Raw genomic sequence first — 13,878 nt, forward strand, 5'->3', positions numbered from 1 at the left:
AGCTCAGTGTCGCCCCCCACCACCTCTCATATTTTCAACTGCTACTCTTGGCTTTTTTGTTGGCCAACTATCGCCCTGCAAAGTCAGTTCTATATCAGGTTCAGCAGATCTATGTATGGTGTTTCATTCAACCAATCAAAACAGCGCTGGCAGTTGCCATTAGTGAATTCGGAATGGATGTTAACGTCACTTTAGTATACAGTAGCGCGCTGGCTGACATGAGATCTTCTATCAGGACGTTAAGACCGAGTTGCGGTAAGATTTTATTACAATCAGATTGGTAATGTGGATACAATGGATTTTAGGTCACAGTACACGTATTATACACAATATAACCTAGTGTTGGGTATCGATTGAAATTCCATGATCGATCATCGGTTATTATCGGTTGGCACCAACCGATCAACTATCGATTACACAATCGGTTAAAATTATATGAATATAAGAAGGATTTGAATATATACCTATTGCCGTGTTCATCGGGATCTGGACCCTAAAATACATTTGACCTTTAATAACTATTTAATATTTTTCTTATTTATGTAAACATGAAAATAAACACTAACCCCAACATATTGAAATCAATGATAGCATCTAAAATGGGGGTACAATTACAGTTAATATTTTCCCACACAATCGGACATGTGTTTCTATAATCGATCATCAAATCGGTAGAGCCAGACCGATCAATTTTCGATTATAATCGGTCGCTGGAACATCACTAGTATAACCAGTTTTCCTACTTACAAAATTAAGGAAAAAAAGAGAGAAAAGAATGGCAGACCAACTTAGAAGAACACTTAAATTAGCCCATACTTACCATATACATAAGCCAGCGGTGATTGGAATAACGGATGCTAACAGTACACCAAACGAAATGGCAACAATTTCTCCTGAATATAAAAGTTACAAATAAGATTAGAGCCAGTCAACAAATAATCACAAACTTTGGATAAGAATGACAGGATCATAACAAGCCGGAGGAGGGGGTGAAGGAGAAACCCCTTAACTGCCCCCTGCCCATTTAGTTTATTTAAACTGTCCTTTTTGTTCAGATCTAGGAGAAGACCTTATGTTACTGTGCAATGATTTATTGTAGAGTGGTCTGGACCTATGTGTGTCAGTGTGTGCGTGGGCGGGGGGTCGAATATGTATTTGACGGACCATTTTGTCTTAATTTTCTCGAACAACCCTCCCTCCCCAGAACACATGCCAAAGGCCCTGTCGAAGAACGGTCTAGACCTGGGGGGGGGGGGGGGGGGTGAATATGAACCTAGCAGACCATTTTGTAATCATTGTTTTGAACACACACACCCCTCGGAGCACTTGCCCCTAACCCCGTTATTTTTGCTTAGAGACGGCCCTAAGTGTTGTCGTTTTTTATTATGGTATTATTTTTTAAATTAAAATTCCAAATAATAAAATTTACAGTTAAAGTCTAAGTAGTTTGCTATAACCTTTAGTACATAATGTGATCCGACAACAAAGTTGCAAACTAAAATAATTTTGAAATAAAAAAACAAATTCGTAGAGTCAGAAATACGTAATCATATTGTTTAATCAATAGCTATTGAGAACTTATTTGCTTAATGGCAACAAGTAAAGTTTAACAGGTTATGAAACGTCCCATCTACCAATAAGTTTTCTTAGACATACACGCGTCATACTGACCTATAGATAATCTTTTGAAGCCTGAATTAGTAGGATACATTTCGGGATGATCTGCAAACAAGAAGAAATATATTTGTATTGGCAGTAGTATATGTATCCTCTAATATATATACTCAGGCGCGGATTCAGGCGGGGGCCCAAGGGGCCCGCCCCTCATTTTTGGTCAAACAATATATATCACAGAATACAAAAAAAATGCAAAGTTAACCCGTCCACCTGTCAAGGACCTTTAAATTCTATTTTCAAAAACTACAACGGGTTTTGGGCCCCCTCTATTAAAAAATCCTGGATCCGCGCCTGATATTAAACAAGAGAAAGAAACATATTTTAATATACATGTATTATATATTTTTTTCACGATATAATTAATTCCGTAAAGGAATTGTCAAAATTAGCATAACATGTTCACAGGACATTGACAATTTTAATAGACACAACAAATCATGAATAACAAAGTGAATAATTTTATATAAATTAAAGCAATCTTAAATCACTGTTTGCGTTTCTTGTGTTACTCAGTGTAGGTTAAGGACTACAGCGTGCACGGTATCGGCTACTCACATTCCGTGCAGTGGTATCCAGTGTAGCCCACCTGGCACCCCCTCACACACCGACCCGTGTCCGGACTGCAGGGCATGTAGGCGCAGTGTCCGCAACTCACGGAGCACTCGTCTCCATAGAAACCCAACTCACAAACTGTAAACAAACAATTAAAGGTACACGTTGGCACTTTGCCATAATGATGAAAATGTATATATATAGAAGAGTTTGGTTTTGTGTAACGACACCGCTAAAGCACATTGATTGAATTGTTTATCGGCTATTTGATGTCAGATATTTAGTAATTTTGACACTACATATGCCCCATTATTAGCAAGGGATCTTTTATACGCACTTTCCTAAAGACAGAACTGCACGTACTACGGCCTATGATATACCAGTCGTGGAAAACCGTTAATATTTTAAACTGCTGTGCGACTCTGGTTCTAATCTACTTCAGTAACACACCTTGGTTGCATATTAGAGAACACTATATTATAGGTAAAAAACAAACAGTCCCCAAAGCACACCCAAAATAATCACTGGCACACACATGATTTTATATTAGGGTGACACGCACATTGAGGGGTGGAGATGGCAATCACAGTATCTATGGGACCACATGAAAATATAAAAAGTAGTGAAGAAAGTTTGCTTGGGGAAAGGGTATGGTTCCAACACACCACTCCCCTCAGTTAAGCCAGTGCAGTCACTCAAACTCCTCTAACAAATACAAACAACATGAAAAGCAGAAGAAAATGTGTTAACTGATCCAGTGTATTAAATAATTATAAATGCATTATTTACCTACCCGTTAAACAACGCTTTCCTCTCCATCCGGGAAGACACCCGAACGGACAGTCGCCTGTCCTTCCGTCGCAACGCGCGCTGTCTTTACAATGGCCGCACATCCGGTCACAGGACTCGCCAAAGTAGCCATCAATACATTCTGTAATTAACAGTAAATCAAACACAATTTTACCGACGAAAAATATGCTTACTTTTTAAAATCGATATTATGTATATGTGCGCATGGAAGCTACTTCATATGGAAGGGATAGGTGTGTGTGTGTGTGTGTGTGTGTGTGTGTGTGTGTGCGTTTGTTTGTGTGTGTGTGTATGTGTATGTGCGTGTGATTGTGTATGTGATTATGTGTGTATGTATGATTGTGTGTGTGTTTGTATGTGTGATTGTGTGTATGCAGGCGTATGGTGTTTGTGTGTGATTGTGTGTGTGTATGTGTGTGTGCACTGCACGTGTGATTGTGTGTGTGATTGTGTGTGTATGCGCACATGTGTGTGTTTGTGTTTGTGTGTGCGTGTGCGTGTGTATGGCTACTTAAAGGGGCATTCCTGAGTTTGCTGCAATGTTTTAGATGTTATGGACTAACAGAGAGTTTTTAACGATTGTAATTACATAACAACTATATTTTTCTGCATAAAATATTAGTGGCTGTATATTAAACGTGTTTCTAATCGTTCTAATATTTGTACTAGGTTTAATTTTATTTTATTTCCTAAAAAAAAAATATTTCATACGTACGAAATTATTTGAAGACAATATCCAGTTTGGGCTTCTTACAAATATTAAGACGACCAGAAACACATTGAATATACAAACACTGATATTCTAAGCAAAAAATATATTTAATATGTAAGTTTAATCGTAGAAATATTTTATAAGTCGGAAACATCTTACAATGCGGCAAACTCGAGAATGTCCCTTTAATGTTTGCCCCAATCATTTTAATGAAAGATGTTTCCCTATGAAGTTTTTCCTGATTTTCATTATTCCTCAAATATCTATATTTTACGACACTACAGGATGGGAGTCGGGTGGGTACATTAGTCTCCACTAGCCTTCCTAACACATACACAATTGGCACGTATAACAAATATATGATGGGAGGGATCACCAACACACCAACACATTTATGTTTCTGGCCTCAAAGTATAAGTGTGTGTGCGTGCGTGCGTGCGTACGTGCGTGTGTGTGTGTGTGTGTGTGTGTGTGTGTGTGTGTGTGTGTGTGGTGGGGGCACAGACCCCCTGTCCCTAACGTCCTACGACCACGTTTATTATTATGCCTTTGTTTCTATAATTGTTTGGTCATTTATTCCACTGTTTGAATTTTTGTAACACTGATAGAATAGATCCACCAAGTACAGCCCAAATGGTGCAAGGTGTATATATGTATATATACACTGGCTGCTAGTCTTTGAATTTATCAAAGAAGGCTATCCAGACAGCGATATTTACCAACACAACAGGACTCCAAATATACAAAATAAAGTATGACCAACTATAGCCTGAAAGAAGAAGAAGATGAAGAAGAAGAAGGGATCGTCCGATCTTGTTTTATATCAATACCATGGTCAGCCATTGAAAGAAGAAGAAGAAGAAGAAGAAGATGAAGAAGGGATCGTCCGATCTTGTTTTATATCAATACCATGGTCAGCCATTGGAAAACCAACTGAAACAATTGTATAGTCAGGCAAATAAACAAGGATCATAATTCCCTTTACATCGGTGGTGAAATTACGTAGAAGGTCAACCTTCACCTTCATCTTTATGTTGGTGGGGTTTTTTTTTTTTTTTGTTTTTGTTTACAAATAGTTTGATTCTATTAAATAGCAGTTAGTGTAACTGTATTTGGTGTATGAAATAAGGGTTTATTGAAGAGATACATGTGAATATGCCTCACCAATGTTAAGATAAACATTATGTTCAACTATGTTTGTAGTGACGTATGTTTTTACATAAACACCTACATTTTTCTATTTGGTTTGGTCAAAAGAAGGCACGCTAATTGAAGTCTACATAATTAAAACAACGTCGTACCTCGACAAAATGGTTCTTTTCTTCTCGCCAGACATCCTCCAGGGCAAGTCCCGTTGTATCTGAAGCAGACGGCGCCTCCAACACAATAACCACAGTGCTGAGTACAGCCAGATCCGAACAGGCCATCACTGCAGGCTACAATGTATGTATAAATGTATCTATATCTACATATGTTTGTATGTATATAATGATAATGACAAAATGTAGTAACAAAATAAGTTTAATCGTTAAATGTTTGGGTTTTTTTTAACTGAAAACATCTTACAATGGCTACAGAGTTAGGATAACACTATACGATTGCATTCATCACATTACAGCATCATTTATTTTTGGCCAAATGAATAATAAAATTTCCTTTTCTTCTGCATTTATACTGGTCACAAATATGTATTTCCTAGAGGTTTTGTGTTTAGTATACTTTTTAAGTATTAACGTCAAACCTGTTTGACAGTCTCTTCCAGAGTAGCCGTCCTTACATCCACTAGAGCAGTGACCATCTGCCTTGTCACACACTTCCTGTGTATCCCTACACTCACACTTCTTACTACAGTCAGGTCCAAAGTGGAAGTCATTACACTCTGAAATCAATAGTTTAGCCTTTGTTGTTAAATTGCAGACATAGTAATAGTAGTAATAGTAATAGTAGTAGTAGTAGTAGCAGCAGCAGCAGCAGCAGCAGCAGCAGCAGCAGTAGTAGTAGTAGTACTAGTAGTACTAGTAGTAATCGGAGTAGTAGTAGTAGTAGTAGTAGTAGTAATACTAGTAGTACACGTAGTAATATGAGTAGTAGTAGTAATATTAGTAGTACTCATAGTAATCGGAGTAGTAGTAGTAGTAGTAGTAGCAGTAGCAGTAGTAGCAGTAGCAGTAGCAGTACATTAGTGTATACTAGTAGTAATTAAGTGATCTCTTTGTTCCAAAAATGCCATTTTTGTGTACCTGGAGAAAGGACCTTCTATTGATGTCACGTGTAATGTTTTTTTTTCGGCCACCCCTCCTTTAGTTTGAACACGGTACTGCCCTGATTTTAGTGAATGTTTTACTTACCATTACATGTAAGCCCAGTCCATCCGTACTGACAGCCAGCCGGACAGACGCCAGTCACACGATGACACACGTCCGCACCGGTACACCGTCCGCACACGCCCTTACACTGGAACCCGAATGTTCCGTTGGGACAGTCTGAAAACAAAAGAACAGAAAATACACCAAACATTTGAAATTGTAGTCAAAACATTGTGTTCAGTTAATGTTGTTTTATCTTCTTTCCTCCCCTCCCTCCTTCCCTCCCCCAACCCCTCCCCCCAAAACCCCCCACAACAACAACCCACGAAAAAGAAGTAAAAACTCCCAACATTTCAAAGGGCTGTCCCAGAACCGACTACACGGAGAAGCAGAAGTCACGGTAATTGTTATTTCATGTCTGATGGGTCTGCTTCCGGAAGGGACTATCTATAGGTTTGGTCTCCGTCCGTCCATCTCTCTGTCTGTCCGTCTGTCCCACGTATGTTTTTTCGGACTTCTGTTTTTAGCAATGCCTCATTATAATATACTGAGTAAAGATCCCTTGCTGTTAATCGAAAAGAGTAGCCCATGAAGTGGCGACAGAGGGTTTCCTCCCTCAATATCTGTGTGGTCCTACGTAAATAAAATGTGTTAATTAACCATATGTCCAACGCCATATAAACGTAAATAAAATGTGTTAATTAACCATATGTCCGACGCCATATAAACGTAAATAAAATGTGTTAATTAACCATATGTCCAACGCCATATAAACGTAAATAAAATGTGTTAATTAACCATATGTCCAACGCCATATAAACGTAAATAAAATGTGTTAATTAACCATATGTCCAACGCCATATAAACGTAAATAAAATGTGTTAATTAACCATATGTCCAACGCCATATAAACGTAAATAAAATGTGTTAAATGCGTCATTTCCTTCCTTCCTTCCTTCATGGGAATTTGTTCAAGGGCCATAACACTGTAAAACAATTGAATTTATCCATTTGTGACAGTTATTGCCCTTGAACATTGATGAGCCCAGCAGGGGACATAATTATATTGCTTTAGCAGTAAGTTCATAAGGTTTGCTTATTTGGTAAGTGTCATGGCTCATATCGACCACAACAGATCTCTTACTGGCAGAGGCGAGGGCGTAACCGCCAACAAATATTTTTTTTAATTCCATACTGACTAGAAATACCCTTTTTATCTAGCTGGAGAAAGTCTTATATACAAGAGCCCAAATTCATTGAGTCTGCCCCTTCCCCACCCCCTCCAAACACGCGGCAGTTATTTTAGGGTGAATACTCACCGTAAAATTGGAAGCGGATCCAAGTGGGACCAGGAGACCCCCTTCAAATATATTCAAGTGCCTTTTTTATCTGTCTGATTTTTGTTGATATTTTTTCATTGGATTGCCCTTTGAGTTGATCCATATGCCTTTTTTTCGTAGCACCCCACCACCTCCCCCAAAAACACACAAAAAATAAACCCCACAAAACCCCCACAAACAAACAAAAACACAAAACACTAACCCCCCCGAAAAACCCCCAACAACAAAACAAAAAATCCCAAGCCCCCAAAACAATTCAGGATCCGCCCGTGAGTAGATATAAGAAAAGTTGCAATGAGTTAATACTTACGAGACATGCAGTCTGTGCCCGTCCACCCGTCCGCACACCCGCTGTCGTGACACTGCCCCGTGGTTCTGTCGCAGACCTCCACGGCGTCGCGGCAGTTGCAAAACTGGTTACACGCCGCGCCGAACCTCCGATCTGCACACTCTGATTGGTTAACAAAACGATTCAAATTGTAATAAACAGCACAAACAAAAACAACCCGCACAAAAAAAAAAAACCCGCACCATCAGATATACCATATCATAAATAGAGGATAATAAATGTGTTACAAGCCATTTAAACATTTTTGAATTTATGTCCTGAGCGAAATAATTTTCACTTAGTCACGAGCTTTAATAGCGAGTGACAAATGAAAAATATTTCACGAGGAATATAACTTTGACCAAGCAGAAACATGTCCGCCAGAAAGTGCCCCAGCACTAGTTGGGGAAAAGGGGGGAGGGGGCGGGGGGAGAGAGGCAGCCATATTTGTACCTTTATGTATATCAAGTAGGAAAAACAGAGTACATTTTAGTCCTCGAGTGGGGGTGCCTCTGCCTCCCTGCCCCGGTTTCTACGGGCCTGCCCTACCCTACCCTACTCAGTCGCTTTGATCTTCCAACAACTATATGTTCAGTAAAGTTTACCTGTACAGGCAGATCCCGCCCATCCATCCTGGCATCCGTGTGGACACCCCCCGCCGGAGGTGCACATGTCCCCGGGCCGACATTGACCGCACGCAGTGATACATTCTGTTCCTTTCACCTCCCTCGTACAGTCTGAAACACAACTAACTTTGTTAGTGTCAAGCCTCATTGCAATCTAACCGAAATCAAATCTAATATCCGCTGGTCTGACACACGGCACTAACTAACGATCGTTGGTGTTAGGGAAGTATAGTAAGTGGTTACAGGAGCCTAAGTTTGCAATGCCAGAAGTAACCATTGAACAGTGAAGACTCTCTGAAGCAGATCTAACTGAAATCAAATGTTAGTTGCCAAATATCCGTTGGCACTAACGATCGCTGGTAATAGTGGAGTATGACAGCAGCCTAAATTTACAATTATATCAGAAGTAACCACTGAACACACTCCGAAATAGTAAGACTAGGTTTACAACAAACGCTGATGGGAAATGGCAGGAATGATGCAGTTCTAGAGACAAGTTTTAGGATGTGAAAATGGACAGCAAAATTAGTCTTATTAGGTAAACGACAAGACGCTGTCAGATCACGAAGACAAGGTGTGGGAACGAAAGAAAAGAAAGGAAAGGGAGCAACGATATTTTGGAAAATCTGAATATCGCCAACACCATTTTGTGTTCAGGTGAACACTTGTCTCTAAACAGTCCTCTCGAGCGTATAAAGCTGCTAAACGTTTTATGGCAGCAGTGTTATGACTGGTCAAATAATTTAACGTCATTGCAATATCAAAGGGTCAGCATTGGTGTGCTTCGGACCTAATGCTGGTTACTACTAAACTTATAGTATGCATAATCTTATTGCAAACACGAATAGTTCCTTTTATTTATTTATTTATTTATTTATTTATTCATTCATTTATTTTACCTTGACACCCAGGACCAGACCAGTGACCTCTACAGCCACTCGCCGAACACGCTCCGGAAACTTTGTCGCACACTTCCGCCTGATCACGACAGTTGCACCGCTTGTCACACTCCTCGCCAAACCAAAAATCACTACACTCTGGATGGAAAAAGAAAACACATACAGTTAAAGTTTGTTTTGTTTAACGAAACCACCAGAGCACATTGATTTATTAATCGTCGACTATTGGATGTCAAACATTTGGGGCCAAATTTACAAAGCCTGTTTTATACTTACACGCGTGTAACTACATACATTTACAGTGCTTAAACACCTCTTTTATACTTACACACGTGTAACTACAGACATTTACAGTGCTTAAACACCTGCGTTTAAGAAAAAACAGGCTTCGTAAATTCAGCCCTAAGGCTTGGTACTTTTGACGTAAAATCTCAGAGAGGAAACCCACTACATTTCCCCCGTTAGTAGCAAGGAATCTTTTATATGTACCATCTCACAGACAGGATAGTACATTAACCACGGCGTTTGATATACTAATCGTGGTGCACTGGCTGGAACGAGAAACAGCCCAATGGCTCCATCAACAGGGAGTAAAGACATAAATACCAGAATGGGAAAACAAAGCAAGGAACTAATTTTATACGCCCTTCTTTGACAGGTCATGTTGTTATGGTATGACGTTGTCCGTCCGTAAAGTTTTCATTTCCGGAGCATATCTTCCTTATCAATTCACATCAAACTTTGCATGCTAGTACAACTTAGGATGGCGGTGTGTTGTGCACCATAACTAGGTCACCGCGACCTACTTTTCACGCATTACAGCACATTAAAGGAAATCCTTGTCCGGACCATTTCTTCCTTATTAATTCATATAGAATCATCAAACATACAACTTGGGATGGTGGTGTGTCGCGTACCATAACTAGGTCACCGCGACCTACTTTTCACGCATTACAGCACATTAAAGGAAATCCTTGTCCGGGCCATTTCTTCCTTATTAATTCATATAGAATCATCAAACATACAACTTGGGATGGTGGTGTGTCGCGTACCATAACTAGGTCACCGCGACCTACTTTTCACGCATTACAGCACATTAAAGGAAATCCTTGTCCGGGCCATTTCTTCCTTATTAATTCATATAGAATCATCAAACATACAACTTGGGATGGTGGTGTGTCGCGTACCATAACTAGGTCACCGCGACCTACTTTTCACGCATTCATGCACATCAAGGGAATAGAGTTATGGTGCATGTACTGGCGTAGCCGGGGAAGGGGCATGAGTGCCATACTTACCCCAATCACCCCCCCCCTCACCTTTTATATGCCTGTTGCCCGATAGCACGTGTAAAGGAGAGAGTGTGTGTGTGGGGGGGGGGGGGGGGGGGGGGCGCACCACAATATAAAATTGTAGCTTTGATAATGGTTCACCTGTAAACGAAAACGTAATGATATTCATATTGCCGATGCCATGCAACTGGATCACGGGATATTTCTTACATAAGAAATCTACAATGCCCTAATGGTGTGACCCTTCATCAAACACAGATTTCACGAATAACAGATTCTTCTACAACGTTGTATTCTTTGCGAGGTTGGGTTATGGCAGGCTAAGTATGTTTGTACATTCTATAAAACTAGAAAACATTTAAAAATAATAATTATAAAATGAAATAAAATGAGATGCCATATTTTCCGAACACAGTTCTTCATTTACGTACCATACACCTGCACCTCACAGAGACTGATGAGGTACTCGCCCCTGGCTCCCTGACTCCCAGGTGGCAGCACGATCGTAACCTTTGACCCGTACAGAGGCCGCGCGCACGTGATGAGGTGATAGGGAGGCGTCTTAAATCCGACGGAGTGGTTATAGCACACCTGCCCGTCCACCAACACCTGGAACCCTCGCAGTCGATGATCAACTGGAAGAAAACAATTAACAGACGTAGGTCAAGGATGGACAACTTGGACGTTAAGGAAGAAAACGACGAAGAATAATAAAATAACAAAACAAAAAAGAAGAAGAAGAAGAAGAAAAAGAAGAAAAAGAAGAAGAAGAAAAAGGGACAACAAGAAGGAAGCAGACGAAGAAGAAAAAGGGAGAAGAAGAAGGAAGTAGAAGAAGAAGGGAAAACAAAAAAGACAAAAAAAGAAAAGAAAAAGACGGAAAAGTAGAAGAAGTATAGTAGAAGAAGAAGAAGACAACGAAGAAAAAGGGAGAAGAAGAAGTAAGTAAAATAATAATAAGAAGGCAGAAAAAAAAGACGAAGAAGAAAAATGAGAAGAAGAAGAAAAAGAAAAGACAACGAAGAAGAAGACCAAGAAAAAAAGAAAGAAAGAAATGTTTTATTTAACGACGCACTCAGCACATTTTATTTACGGTTATATGGCGTCAGACATATGGTTAAGGACCACGCAGATTTTGAGAGGAAACCCGCTGTCGCCACATAGGCTACTCTTTTACGACAGGCAGCAAGGGATCTTTTATTTGCGCTTCCCACAGGCAAGATAGCACAAACCATGGCCTTTGTTGAACCAGTTATGGATCACTGGTCGGTGCAAGTGGTTTACACCTACCCATTGAGCCTTGCGGAGCACTAACTCAGGGTTTGGAGTCGGTATCTGGATTAAAAATCCCATGCCTCGACTGGGATCCGAACCCAGTACCTACCAGCCTGTAGACCGATGGCCTGCCACGACGCAACCGAGGCCGGGGTCAAGAAGACCAAGAAGACGAAAAAGAAGAAAAAAGAAGACCAAGGAGAAGAAGAAGACGACGACAGAGAAGAAGATAAAGAAGAAGAAGATAAAGAAGAGGAAGAAGAAAGAGAAGAAGAAAACAAGTCCAAGAAGAAGAAGACGACGACGACGAACAAGAAGAAGAAGAAGAAGAAGAAGAAAAAAGAAGGAAGTAGAAGAAAAAGAAGACGACGAGGAAGAAAACCAAGAAGAAAAAGAAGAAAAAAGAAAACCAAGAAGAAGAAGACGACAGAGCAGAAGAAGAAGAAAAGAAGTCCAAGAAGACGACGACAACAAAGAAGAAGAAGAAGGAGAAGGAAGAAGAAGAGGATGACAACGACGACGACGACGAGTGTATACTCACAGACGGAGGAGCTCGTCCTCTCCTTGACTCTCCAGTTGGTGGGTCTGTAGATCCCGACCCGCGTCACCCGGTGCACGGACCCCAGGTCCACTCGCCACCACGCCGTCACGTTGTCCGTGACGTTCGTGTGAGAACAGCTGCCCTTCCAGTAGTTGAAGGCGTGGTCCGCCCACGTGTCGCCATCTACCGCCAGGTCGGCTGATTTCAGTCCGCACACCGCCCAGTTGTAGTCCGGACACATGGTCGAGTCATCCAGTGTGGTACTTTGTTGTGCCGGTCTGCCTCTCGCTATGTTCTCTGTAATAAAATGGTATGAAACATATGAGTACTTTGTTAAAGACTGGCAATGCAATAGATTTACGATAAGTAGGGTTCAACCTGTTCATTGCTAAATTAACCAACTGCTAATATTTATACAAAGTGGCAACAACATTTAGTCTTTGGCTAGTAATATAATGTTCTTTAAATTCGCTATTGAACAACTTTCACTGAAATTCTATACATATCTAAAACAAAATACTGGGTATTTTGACTTTCAGCTACTGGCTATTTTAACTTATTTTTATTTTGATTAAGGCATGTAGGCTGACATTCTTTTTTCAGTTCGTTTCAGTCGGATCTAGTAATCCGTTGGACCCTGTAACTATGGAGGAAAATACGTACGTCTTTGACACGTGACCCCCGACCATCCGGGTTTACAATCTCCAGTCGTGCAGGTGAAATTCGCGGAACAGTCATTTTGGCAGTGGCACTGTGAAAGTTCTGGAATAATAAAATCGAATAGTAGACAATAGAACTAAGAAGCACAATAATTATTGGCATATCTCATGTGATCTTTTACTGACCGAGTGGTCCAGAGGAACAGTAAGTAAAACGTATACAAATGAAGTTTCCTTCAAATAGCTGTCCAAAGGCGGCACACTAATAAATTCAGATATATGTCTTAAAAACTAGATCCAGAAACACATTGGCGGATATAGAGAGGAGTCACAGGAACTACAGGGTTCCGTTCCCGTTTTGAAGTGCCCTTCTCAATCTAATTAAAATTAGCCAGGGGGTAGGTTCGGATGACCCCCCCCCCCCCCCCCCCCCCCCCCCCCCGCTGAAGCAAATAGTCCGCTTTCAGAAATAAAACATACAGGTTTATGCATATGGAGTTTCTGGTGGTGCAAAAACAATAGAAAAAGGGTCCACTTGGTTCATATTCGACCCCCCCCCCCCCCCCCCCAGGTCCAGATCACGCTACGCCCCTGTTAGCTCCACTGGTTAATTACTATCAAAACCAATCAAAACCTTACTTGCAGAATCATGCCAGTGATTTGAAAGAATTTGAAAACATTCGGGATTATGTTTAGGGTATACGAAATGATTCGGGTGAATTACGAAGTATGCCAGAAACTAATTTTAATATAAACTTTTATAAAAAAAATCGTTTCAAAACGAAAAAAAGACCCTTGATGGTTTAACCATAAAATCTGTTTATACTAGTATACAATCCAGAGTTTATTACTGCACTTTTC

At 40.4% G+C, this 13,878-nt stretch overlaps 1 protein-coding gene across 1 annotated transcript; it reads right to left on the bottom strand.

Annotated features, from left to right (window-relative positions):
• Positions 1 to 2,224: 2,224 nt before the first annotated feature.
• On the bottom strand, positions 2,225 to 13,096 carry LOC121368616 (multiple epidermal growth factor-like domains protein 10). The gene is made up of 11 exons (XM_041493358.1): positions 13,018 to 13,096; positions 12,359 to 12,655; positions 10,974 to 11,177; positions 9,251 to 9,388; positions 8,331 to 8,462; positions 7,708 to 7,848; positions 6,100 to 6,234; positions 5,493 to 5,630; positions 5,053 to 5,187; positions 3,023 to 3,160; positions 2,225 to 2,367 (listed from the first exon to the last, which is right to left on the bottom strand). Exons 1-11 carry the CDS (start codon positions 13,094 to 13,096, stop codon positions 2,225 to 2,227), a joined length of 1,680 nt encoding a protein of 559 aa, XP_041349292.1.
• Between the last annotated feature and the right edge of the window lie 782 nt (positions 13,097 to 13,878).

The sequence above is a fragment of the Gigantopelta aegis genome, chromosome 1 (genome assembly GCF_016097555.1).
Source record: "Gigantopelta aegis isolate Gae_Host chromosome 1, Gae_host_genome, whole genome shotgun sequence".
Taxonomy (NCBI): Eukaryota; Metazoa; Mollusca; class Gastropoda; order Neomphalida; family Peltospiridae; genus Gigantopelta; species Gigantopelta aegis.